This window comes from Theropithecus gelada, chromosome 1, assembly GCF_003255815.1.
Source record: "Theropithecus gelada isolate Dixy chromosome 1, Tgel_1.0, whole genome shotgun sequence".
NCBI lineage: Eukaryota > Metazoa > Chordata > Mammalia > Primates > Cercopithecidae > Theropithecus > Theropithecus gelada.
In genome coordinates, this window is record NC_037668.1 from 140,406,875 (window position 1) to 140,420,084 (window position 13,210).

At 36.2% G+C, this 13,210-nt stretch overlaps 1 protein-coding gene across 1 annotated transcript in view; it reads right to left on the reverse strand.

Moving 5' to 3' along the window:
* DNAH14 (dynein axonemal heavy chain 14) overlaps window positions 1-13,210 on the reverse strand; it is a 507,005-nt gene that overhangs the window by 185,769 nt on the left and 308,026 nt on the right. Inside the window, exons 43-45 of the mRNA XM_025393377.1 lie at window positions 9,064-9,293; window positions 2,950-2,997; window positions 1,376-1,492 (exon numbers count right to left, since the gene is read on the reverse strand). Coding sequence (XP_025249162.1) covers window positions 1,376-1,492; window positions 2,950-2,997; window positions 9,064-9,293 — 395 coding nt within the window. The remainder of the gene's footprint in view (window positions 1-1,375; window positions 1,493-2,949; window positions 2,998-9,063; window positions 9,294-13,210) is intronic.

Consider the following 13,210-nt stretch of genomic DNA (forward strand, 5'->3'; position numbering starts at 1 on the left):
GGGGGGAGGGATTGCATTGGGAGTTATACCTGATGTAAATGACGAGTTGATGGGTGCAGCACACCAACAAGGCACAAGTATACATATGTAACAAACCTGCACGTTATGCACATGTACCCTACAACTTACAGTATAATAATAATAAATAAATTAAACAAAACAAAACAAAACAAAACACATCTTCTGATAATAATACATTAGGATTACTCTTTATAAGTGAAGAAGTATAAGAAAAAAAATCCTACTCAACCACAAAAGGAGACTTTTGAAGCACATCAAGGATGTGCAAACAATTTATCATATTGCGGTTTACCATTAAAAAAATTACATGGTGACATTTAAATTCTTGTTACACGTTTGGGTTTGAAAGCCAGGGAATGTTTTGGCTACTTTTAAGCTCTGTGCCTGCAATTAAAGTAAGTGGCAACCAGAGGAAGTAATGTTTTAGATTTGGAGAAAACAGCTCTGGTTTCCCATGTGAGTGGTATACAAAGATGTGGAGTCACATGCTAATGATATTCAGTTATACTTTTCTATATAGTGGTAAAAAGCTCAGGCTCTGAGTCAGTATCAGCACTAACATATGAAATACAATTCACAGCTTGTAAACAAATATGATTGCCCATGAATATTTATTGTAACAAAATATTGAATAAAATGGTCTTGGCATTTCCAACGAAAATAAATGTAGAGTTAAAACTCTCTGGATGCTTTAGCATTCTGATAGCTCTGGTTGTTTGCTGTCAAAAGTTCTTATAACCAACTCTGAAATTCTTTTATGAGAGAAATCTGACTTCAAAGCAATTCGATTTGTATTTATTAAATTTCTAATATTTGCAAGAACTCTAAAGAGGCTTGATTATTAGATTCCTGCCTCTGCTTCAAATGTCTACCAAGCTGTAAAAGTGCAACAAGTTTCTTTTTTCTGACATCTGTAGATGCAGAAGATTGGGAATAAAAACAATTTAGCATATATGGATATTTGTGAAACTATGATTATTCTTTTCTAATTAGCATTTTCATTTATAATGAACTGTAAGTTTTCACATAAATGTTTTTCACATTTTACAAGTAGTCCTTTCCATTTTCTTGTCTCAATAATTATAGCTAATTGAAATAGATAGTGCTCCTAGGAAGACTTTCAGTGTGCTACAGTTTTGCAATGTGCATTTGATTCAATAAAATATATTCTAAATTTCTCAGAAAGTAATATTCAAAGGTTATGTTTTTAAAGATGTATTTTATAAACATAGATCTAAACTAGTCTCTACACAAACTTATATTAATCCTCAAAGTTGCTGGTATAATTACTTTTATAAATAGAGTATTCCCAATTTTCTAAAGTTACAAGTATGATTCTTATAATTATTCTTACCTCTTTGAATTAGTGTCTGATCATTAGGAACTAACTCTGACCAAGGTATGAATTCACATTGTTCTATATCCACAAAATATCCAAAGATAGAACATTCACCAGTTGGTAGGTTGATGCCTACAACCGAAAATGATAAATTCAACTAAGAAAGGGGTTCAGTTATGGAATGTTTCACTAACCATGAAAACTCTCTCTGAAAGATTTGATTATTGAACCAGAAATAATAATCATTCACAAAGGTTATATCCAACTATATAAAATAGGCCTGTTTTCCCCCAATCTTCAATGTATAAAAGTGAAGTTTTATTAACTTCTTGTCCTCTTTATACCCAGAAAGCAAGGTGAAATATGATCTGACATTCCTTGAAATCTTACCCCAAAGTTTTGATTATTATCATGTGTTTGGATGCAGTTAAATGCCAGTAACATACTGATTGTGGTCAAACCAATATATCAGAGAACTTTGTTATTTGTAAATCACACTTATCTTTCTATTATAAAAGTAATACATTTTCTTAGAAAATTCTTAAGATATAGAATAATAAAAGTAAACTAATTTAGCCATGGATTCACCATAAGGTAATAACAATATTAATATTTCACATATTCTTACTTACCTCTTGAATGGTAAATAAATCTTTGAAAAAGTGTGTCTGTAAATTTTTTTACCATTCTAAAAATAAATTGTGTTTTCTTATTATTGTGCTTTAAGAGTTCTTTATCTATTCTGGATATATCTTTGTTTGATATGTAATTTATATATGTTCTGTGAATCTGTGGCTTATCTTTCTATTACTTATTGTTATTCTCTTAATGGTATGTTCTTCAGAGCAAATGTTTTAATTAAATTTTTTTCTCTTATGGATTATGCTTTCAGTGTTGTGCATAAGAACTCCTTGTCTACCTGAAGGACACAAAGGATTTTTTCTTGTCCTTCTTAAGAATTTTATAATTTAGACCAGACGTGGTGGCTTATGCCTGTAATCCCTGCCCTTTGGTAGGCCAAGGTGGGCAGATCACTTGAGGTCAGGAGTTTCAGACCAGCCTGGCCAACATAGTGGAACCCCGTCTCTACTGAAAATACAAAACTTAGCCGGGTGTGGTAACAGCTGCCTGTAATCCCAGCTACTTGGGAAGCTGAGGCAGGAAAATCACTTGAACCTGGGAGGTGGAAGTTGCAGTGAGCTGAGATCACTATAGCCTAGGCGACAAGAGCAAGACTCCACCTCAAAAAAAAGTTTATATTTTTACAATTTATATTTAGGCCTATCATCCATTTTAGTGTATAATATTAGTCTGTCAAATTCCTTTTTTTAAACATATAAATGTTCGGTTGGTCCAGTACTATTTACTGAAAAGACTATTCTATTAGTTAGCCTGGCCTGCCATAACAAAATACCATAGACTGGGTGGCTTGAACAACAGAAATATATCACCCCAAGGCAAGGTATCAGATAGCCAGGGATGGCCCTGTTCCCCAGAACTTGCTGAAATTATTCAAACTAGCCAATTCCAAGCCCATTTACACTGCCTCATTCCTTCCTGCAGAAATCACAATAAAGGTACTTCACCACAGTTCCTCTTTCTCCCTCTGCCTTGGGACTGACCCCAGTGCTTCCCTCCTGAGTTGCCCAATGTGTCATGTTCTTTCTCTTCAGGAACCTGTGAGTATAACAAAACTGTAAAACCCTTTCCAGTTCCCTTTTCTTGAACTGAGTCTGGCCTCACCATACCTCACCCAAAGGAATATGGTAAAAACAGCATGCCACATACAATCTCTGTTGTACATTCTCCTTTATTTTCCTTTACAAATCCCTTAAAAATATAAAAATCATTCTTAGCTTACAGGCTGTACAGAAGTAGGCTACAAGCTGGAATTGCCTTACAGGCTGTAGTATGCTAATCCCTGGTTTAACTAAGTGTCCATGCCTTTATTATATATCATTAGTCATTAGAGAAATGCAGATTAAAAACACAGTGAGATACACTTCATACCCACTGGAACGGCTATACTAAATGAGAAAGACAATGACAAATTGCCTCCAAATGTTGGGGAGGATTTGGAGAACAGGAACCCTAACATATCGTTGGTGGGAACGTAGACTAGTGCTGTCATTTTGGAAAAAAGTTTGGTTAAAAAATTAAACCTAAAACTACCACAGTATGACCCAGCAATTCTTGTCTTAGGCATCTATCCAAGAGAAATGAAAACATATGTCCATAGAAAGACTTGCATATGATGCATAAAAGCATTATCCATAATAGCTTAAAACTTTAAACAATCTAAATGTCCACCAACTCGTAAATGGATAGACAAGATGTGATATATTCACAGAATGGAATACTATTCAGCAAATTAACTACTGATAGATGATACATCATGGATGAGCCTCAAAAACATTAGGATATATGAAATAAACCAGACCCAAGAGACCATATATTGTAGGAGTTGATTTCTTAAAATGCTTATTAAGGCTTAATTTACTAAGACAGCAAATTCACTGCCTACAGTTGGGGATGGGAATAAGGATTAACTGTAAATGGGCATGGAGATCATAATGGAAAGATGAAAATATTCTAAAACTGATGTATGGTGATGGGTGCATTATTCAGTAAACTTACTAAAAAATCACTGATATATATACTTGAAGTGGGTGAATTTGATGGTATGTAAAATATACCTCAATCAAGCTCTGTCTTCTCAGTTCAGTAAGGCCATTATGCTCTGCTTAGGTTCCCTTCCCTGGGCCATCATCTGGAATGCTCCTCCAGGTAGACAGCTGGGGCAATCATAGGGATCATTTCATTTACTACCTGGGGCAAGGCCATGATTTATTACTGTCCATCCCAAATAAATGAGGATACTTCTTGTTTTCCTTCTTGATAGGGACTGAAAACGTATTCACCAGGTCAAGAACACATACCAAATGCCAGAGATTGAGATGACCTACTCTGGTAAAAATAGTTGCCAACGTGACTGGGATTACTATTTGTTTAGGATTATTATAGTCCACCATCACCCACCTTGATCCATCTTTTTTTATTTCAAAAGATCAGGTTAGTGAATTAGGTAGGAATATAATGGGTAACTCACACCTGCATCTTTGAAGACCTGAGGATGTCATTGATATCTGCCATTTCTTCCAGGATGAAGTATTGGTTTGAGGTCTGTGGACTGAGAATTGACTGTGGGAAGGGCTTTCATTTGGCTTCTCATGTCATTATAAATCTTATTCCACAGGTCATGAAATTAAGGTGAAGCTGTTTGCCAGTGCTAAGTATATCTATTCTGATTACACACCCAGGTGCGTAATTACAGACCACAGTGCCATCAAATTAGAACTCAAGATTAAGAAACTCACTCAAAACCACACAACTACATGGAAACTGAACAACCTGCTCTGGAATGACTACTGGGTAAATAATAAAATTAAGGCAGAAATAAATAAATTTTTTGAAACCAATGAGAACAAAGGCACATGTACCAGAATCTCTGGGTCAGAGCTAAAGGAGTGCTAAGAGGGAAATTTATGGCACTAAATGCCCACATCAGAAAGCGGGAAATATCTAAAATCGACACCCTAACATCACAATTAAAAGAACTAGAGAAGCAAGAGCAAACAAATTCAAAAGCTAGCAGAAGACAAGAAATAACTAAGATCAGAGGAGAACTGAAGGAGATAGAGACACGAAAAACCCTTCATAAGATCAACAATCCAGGAGCTGGTTTTTGGAAAAGATTAACAAAATAGATAGACCACTAGCCAGACTAATAAAGAAGAAAATAAATGAATCAAATAGATACAATAAAAAATGATAAAGGGGATATCATCACTGGTCCCACAGAAATACAAACTACCATCAGAGATTACTATAAAAACCTCTATGCAAATAAACTAGAAAACCTATAGGAAATGGATAAATTCCTAGACACATACACTCTCCCAAGACTAAACCAGGAAGAAGATGAATCCCTGAATAGACCAGTAACAAGTTCTGAAATGGAGGCATAATTAATAACCTACCAACCAAAAAAAGCCTAGGACCAGACAGATTCACATCTGAATTCTACCAGAGGTACAAAGAGGAGATGGTACTATTCCTTCTGAAACTATTCCAAACACTAGAAAAAGAGGGACTCCTTCCTAGCTCATTTTATGAAGCCAGCATCATCCTAATGCCAAAACCTGGCAGAGACACAACAAAAAAAGAAAATTTCAGGCCAGTATCCCTGATGAACATCGATGAAAAATCCTCAATAAAATACTGGCAAAATGAATCCAGCAGCACATTAAAAAGCTTATCCACGACAATCAAGTTGGCTTCATCCCTGGGATGCAAGGCTGGTTCAACATACGCAAATCAATAAACGTGATCCATCACATAAACAGAACCAGTAACAAAAACCATATGATTATCTCAATAGATGCAGAAAAGGCCTTTGATGAATTCAACACTCCTTCATGCTAAAAAACACTCAATAAACTAGGTATTGATTGAACACATCTCGAAATAGTAAGAGCTATTTATGACAAACCCATAGCCAATATCATACTGAATGGGCAAAAGCTGGAAACATTCCCTTTGAAAACCAGCACAAGGCAAGAATACCCTCTTCACCACTCCTATTTAACATAGTATTGGAAGTTCTGGCCAGGGCAATCAGGCAAGAGAAAGAAATAAAGGGTATGCAGATAGGAAGAGAGGATGTCAAATTGTCTCTGTTTGCAGATGACATGATTGTATATTTAGAAAACCCCATTGTCTCAGCCCCAAAACTCCTTAAGCTGATAAGACTTTCTCTTTGTAAATGACTAAATTTTTCATTTCCAGATGTCTATTTCATTCTTTTTCATAGCTATATGTTCTTTTAAAATTTCTACTTGTTATTCCATAATTCCTCATTTATTAAAAATGGATGCCATTCATTTATCTTTTTAGAACCCTAAACACTTACATTAAAATCTGTGTTAGGTCATAAAAATTTTCCCCGAGATGAATTAATATGAGGGGCCATTTTGGTGGTATACTTCCTTAATAGATTAGGTTTTCTTTATGTGTTTTACAATTTTTTCTTGCAATGTAATTATAATTTTTTTTTTGCTCTCCCTCCTTTTTTTCTTTTTCCTTATTTCTACTTTGGTGGTTTTACAGTTCTATAATTGCTTCTACTTGTCTTTCCTTCCCTTTTTACCCTCCTATTCTAACCCAGTTTTATACTGATGTTTCAGATGATAAAGCAAAATTTCATATTCATTGTTTTAAGATAAGCATTCAAATATAATGAATAATTTATTAAGTTGCCTTTTAGTTTACAGGGAGAGCAGACAGAGTTTTAGGTCTTTCTGCCTAACAAATAAATTAAGGCAATTTATTTATCTATAGGAGTTAGAGGCATGAAGTTGAATCATTCATTTCAACAAGTTAACACGCAATGCTTTTGGATTAAAGGTTAATTTCCACAGGAAATAACATAGAATCTTTGCCTTCCAGATGTCTTAAATAGAACTTTTAACAAACACAGTAATGTGTCACATGTTTTAGTCAATCGTGGACTGGATATATAATGATGTTACCACAAGATTACAATGGAGCTGAAAAATTCCTATCACCTAGTGACAGCATAGTCATCATAACATTATAGCTGTCATAACGTCATAGCACAATGCACTAATTATGTTTGTGGTGATGCTGGTGCCAGTTGCATATAGAATTATCTACAGTACATAACATGTGATAATGATTATAAATGACTATGTTACTGGTTTATGTATTTATAATACACTTTTTATCATTATTTTATAGTGCACTCCTTTTATTTATATATAAAGTTAACTGTAAAACAGCTTCAGGCAGGTCCTTCATGCAGTATTCCAGAAGAAGGCATTGTTATCATAGGAGATGACAGCTCTGTGTGTATTATTTCCCTGAAGACCTTCCAGTGGGACAATATATGGAGGTGGAAGACAGCGATATTGATGAACTTGACCCCACGTAGGCCTAGGCTAATGTGTGTGTTTGTGTCTTAGCTTTTAACAAAAAAGTTCAAAAAGTAAAGAAATAAAATGAAACATAAAAACAGAATAAAGATATCAAGAAAATATTTTTACACAATGTGTTTTTGCTTTAAGCTAAGTGTTGTTTCAAAGGAGTCAAAAGTGAAAAAAAGTTAAAATCTTATGGAGTGAAAAAAATTATAGTAAGCTAAGGTTATTATTGAAGCAAGTTCTTTTTTGTGTTTGTTTTTGTTTTTGTTTTTGTTTTTTTTTTTGAGGCTGTCTTAATCTGTTGCCCAGGCTGGAGTACAGGAGCATGATCATGGCTCACTGCAGCCTCCAACTCTTGGGCTCAAGCGATCCTCTCACCTCAGCCTTCCAAGTAGCTGAAACTATGGGAGAATACCACTATGTCTGGCTTTTTATTTATTCACTTATTTGCTTTTAGAGATGGGTGGGTCTTACTATGTTGCCCAAGCTAGTCTTGAACTCCTGGCTCAAGCAATCCTCCTGCCTTGGCCTCCCAAAATGCTGGGATTACAGGCATGGGCTACTACACCCAGCCTGAAGAAAGAAAAAATTTACAAATAAATTTAGTGTAGCCTAAGTGTACAGAGTTTATAACATCTACAGTAGTGTACAGTAATGTCTGAGGCCTTCACAGTCACTCACCAGTCACTCACTAACTCAGAACAACTTCCAGTCCCACAAGTTCCATTCATGGTAAGTGCCCTATTCAGGTGTACCATATTTTAAATTTTTTATACTAAATATTTACTGTACCTTTTCTATGGTTAGATATGTTTGGATGCGCAAATACTAGGTTGTTACAATTGCCTACAGTATTCGAATATGTACAGTAACATGCTGTACATATTTGTAGCCTTAGAGCAATAGGTTATGCCATATAGCCTAGGTGTGTAGTAGGCTACACTATCTAGGTTTGTGTAAGTTCACTCTTTGACATTCACACAATGAAAAAAGTCCCCCAACAGCACATTTCTCAGAACATATCACAGTTGTTCAGCAATGAATGACTGTAACCTCAAACAGATACATCAGACAAATCAGTAGGATTTGTATTTTTGGTATAATGTTGTTAGCATTCATCTTTAACAAAGTTCTTCTAAATATATTTATGCTTAACATTTTGTCTCTTTTTGGTACCTGCATCAACAATCACTTTAGCTACTCAAAGTTCCTTTAGTCAACAACAGCTAATTGCAAAGGTTTACTGTTTCAAAGTAATAGGATAGATTCCATTTGTTAGAACTGATTCAAAAGCACAAGTACTAAAGAAATCTAAGGCTTTATAAAATAACTTGCTTTTTTTTTAAAAAAGAAATATAAGACTATAATATTATGATCCTACAGAATTTCTTGCTACATGGTGGTATGGATAATACAGATCCAGATACACAGCAGATGAGCTCAGAGTAACTGAGTTCATAGTTTTACAGCTTTATCTTCTGCCTTACTAGCATTATAGGTTTTTGTAGCACCTAAAATCAAACAGGAATGTAATTTTCTTCAGCTTATTTCACTACAAGGAGGATATTGGGTGTATTATAAACCTTCTTTTTCCTTTAATCTTAACATTTTAAAAGATGAACCTAATCATTATAAACCAAGCATTGCTTTAAATTAATATTTTAAAATAAGTATAGTTATGATTATCCCCCCAGAACTTACCTACTTGTGAATTGCTTCCAAATAATTCATGAATAAGTTTGTCAAAATCGTATGTTACTTTTGCAAGAGAATCAGGTTCAAAACTGGGACAAAATGGTATATTTTCTCTGTGTTCATCTTCACGGTTTAAAGCTCCTCCAAATGCCCAAGTAAAGGCAAACACAAAAAGCTTTTGAATAATTTTTGTTAATTTATCAGGATATTTCTCTGGATACCATGTATTTTCATCCCTGGGGTAGAAAGGTATGGAAGGATGAAGGTTAACATTTTTAGAAAGCAGTTTAGGAATAGAAATTTATTTTAATATAATGTTAAAGTTTCATTATTAAAAATTGTAATGCAGTTAGGTGTTAATATAAAAGTTTCAGTTTCCTTTGATAACTGTCATGTAAATTATACAATTACTATTTTTATTTTTAAAGTACCATATGTATAAAACTTGTATAGTCAAACTTTATTTCAAATATACATTTAATATGTTTTTATTTAACATATGTATATATACTTTTATTTATAATATACTTTATTTAATATACCTTTAGTATGTTATTTAATATACATATGTTTAATATATGTATATATTTTAATTTATGTAAAAATGTTTCATTTTTATTTTAGGTCAGTTTATTACTGACAGTTTATCTGTATTTTGGAAGAGGAAATTATAATTCTTAATTTTATGTGGAAAGACATAAGTGAATAGTCATTCACCCTGTATTCCTCTCAGCCAAGTCCTAGAGGCTGATTTAGTTCAACCTGGCTAAAGCCAGGCAGTCTGAATCTGGAGAGAGTCTTCTCCACTCTGGATTAACCCAGATCATCCATGGTTGGTGGGATCATGAAATTCTATGGTGATGGTGATGGGGCTGAACATGACATTTGAGCCTGATTTAAAGACATTTCATATGGTTCAGAATTTAGTACTATCATAAAACTATTTATAAATTGTGAAAAACCTAAAATATGTCACTAAACTGGAATTTATTAGCAATCATTAATGTACAGGTCATTTGTACAATTCCATCTGAAATTTCTAGCCATATGTAATAGTTCACTTAGCAAATATTTGAGTAGTTATTATGTGTTGGTTTTTCTGAACAAAACAGATACAATCCCTGTTTTACAGAACAGGAGAATTAATGCTAAACCATGATAAGTGTAAAGAAAAAAGTTGGTCAAGGAGCCAAGATGGCCGATTAGAAGCAGCGGCTGCCCTTGGCACTCATGAGGAGGAATGAAAGTAGTGAGAGAATTCAGCACCTTCAACTGAAATATCCAGGTTCTCTCACTGGGACTGACTAGGCAAACAACTCAACCCATGGAGAATGAAGAAAAGCAGAGTGGGGTAATGGTCCACCTGTGAGCGTCACATAGCCAAAGGAATCCCCTTCTACCCCCAGCCAAGGGAAGCAGTGAGGGAGTGTGCAACACCACCAAGGAAACCATGCTTCTCCCATGGATCTTCGCAACCCACAGATCAGGAGATCCCCTGTGAGCCAATGCCACCAGGGGCTTGGGTCCCACACACAGAGCTGTGGGGAATCTTGGCAGAGCAGCCACTCAGGTACACACAGAGACCTAAGAGTTTTATGTACTCTGGCCCCAGGAATCCCAGAAAGGCAGGAAATCTATCCATAATTCCTGATAGGAAAAGGGCTGGATCCAGGGAGTCAACCAGCATCATTCTCTGGGCCCCACTTCCAAGGCACCTCACGAGTTAAGACCCACTGACTTGGAATTCCAGCCACTCAATGGCAATAGGCTGGAGGCTGAGTGAGATGGGACCAAATTTCCAGGGGGCAGGGAAGCTGCCATCTCTTGGTTGACTCAGCTGTTCCAGCCTGATGGCTCTGGAGAGTCCAGGTGGTCAGGAGAAGAAGGGGTTCCCCACAACACAGTACAGCTACTTTGCCAAATTGTGGCCAGACTGCTTCTTTAGGAGGGACCCCAATCTATTCCTCCTCACTGGGTGGGGCCTCCCTGCAGAGGTTTCAGCCACTCCACCCAGGGTTATATGGACAGAACTCTGATCTTTCCCTGGGATGAAGCTCCTGGAGGTAGGGTTGGCTGCTGTCTCTGTGGTTTGGTTGACTCAGCTGTTTCAGCCTTCCAGCTATGGAGAGTCTGGGTGGTCTGGGCAAGGAGGGGCCACCCCCCACGCAGCACACCTGCTCTACCAAGAAGCAGCCAGACTGCTTCTTTAAGGGAGTTCCTGATCCTGTTCCTCTTGACTGGGTGAGACCTCCCAACAGGGGTCTCCAAAAACTTCCTATAGGAGCGTTCAGGCCAGAAACAGGTCAGCACCCCTTGGGACACAGTTTCCAGAGGAAGGAATAGGCTACCATCTTTGCTGTTTCAAAGCCTTCACTGGTAATACCTCCAGGTAAGGAAAAACCTGAGGCAAGTAGGGGCTGAAGTGGACCTCCAATAAGCTGTAGCTGCCCTATGGAAAAGTGGTCTGACTCCGAAAAAAACAGACAAAAAATGACAATAACAACATCAACAAAAATACCTCACAAAAACCCCACTCGAAGGTCAGCAAGATCAAAGATTTAAGGTAGATAAGCCCACAAAGATGAGAAAGAATCAATGCAAAAATGCTGAAAACTCAAAAAGCCAGAGTGCCTATTCTCCAAATGACTGAAACATCTCTCCAGCAAAGGTGCAAAACTAGGCTGAGGATGAGATGGCTGAATTAACAGAAGTAAGCTTCAGAATGTGGGTAATAATGACTTAAAGGAGCATGTTGTAACCCAATGCAAAGAAGCTAAGAATCGTGATAAAACAATACAGGAGCTGATAACCAGAATAGCCAGTTTAGAGAGGAACATAACTGACCTGATAAAGCCAGAAAACACAATACTAGAATTTCACAATAAAATTACAAGTATCAATAGCAGAATAGACCAAGTGGAGGAGAGAATCTCAGAGCTTGAAGACTATCTTTCTGAAATAAGACAGGCAGACAAGAATAGAGAAAAAACAATAAAAATAAATGAAATGAAATGAACAAAAACCACTAAGATTTATGGGATTATGTAAAGATACCGAAGCTATGACTGATTGGGGTTCTTGAAAGAGATGGGGAGAATGGAACCAAATTGGAAAATATACTTCAGGATATCATCCAGAAGTTCCCCAACCTAGCAAGACAGGCCAACCTTCAAATTCAGGAAATGCAGAGAAACCCAGTAAGGTGCTCCATGAAAAAAAATCAACCCCAAGACATATAAACATCAGATTCTCCAAGGTTGAAATGAAAGAAAAAATGTTAAGGGCAGCCAGAAAGAAAGGCCAGGTCACCTACAAAGTGAAGCACATCAGACTAACAGTGGACTTCTCAGAGAAAGCCCTATAAGCCAGAAGACATTGGGTGGCCAATATCCAACATTCCTAGACTTTACAACCTAGACTTTCATATCCAGTCAAACTAAGCTTCATAGGCAAAGGAGAAATAATATCCTTTTCAGATACACAAATGCTGAGGGTATTCATCACCACCAGGCCTACCTTGCAAGAGCTCCTGAAGGAAGCACTAAATATGGGAAAAAAAATCCGTTATGAGCCACCATAAAAATGCACTGAAGTACACAGACCAGTGACACTATGAAGCAACCACATAAAGAAGTCTGCAAAATAACCAGATAGCATCATGATGACAGGATTAATTTCACACAAGACCCATTGGTATGCTGTCTTCAAGAAACTCATCTTATGTGCAAAGACATACATGGGCAGAAAATAAAGGGATGGGGGAAAATTTACCAACCAAATGGAAAGCAAACAAACACAAAAAGCAGGGTAGCAATCCTAGTTTCTGACAAAACAGATTTTAAACCAACAAAGATAAAGAAAGACAAGGGCATTACATATGATTATGTATATGATTACATATGATTATGAAATCACAAAAGGGAAGTGAAGGACCTCTTCAACAGGAACTACAAAACCTTGCTCAAGGAAATCAGAGAGGACACAAACAAATGAAAAAACATTCTATGCTCATGGATAAGAAGAATCAATATCATGAAAATGACCATGATGCCCAAAGCAATTTATAGATTCAATGCTATTCCTATTAAACTACCATTGACATTCTTCACAGGTATAGGGTTCAATTTGACAAGAAGAACTAACTATCCTAAAT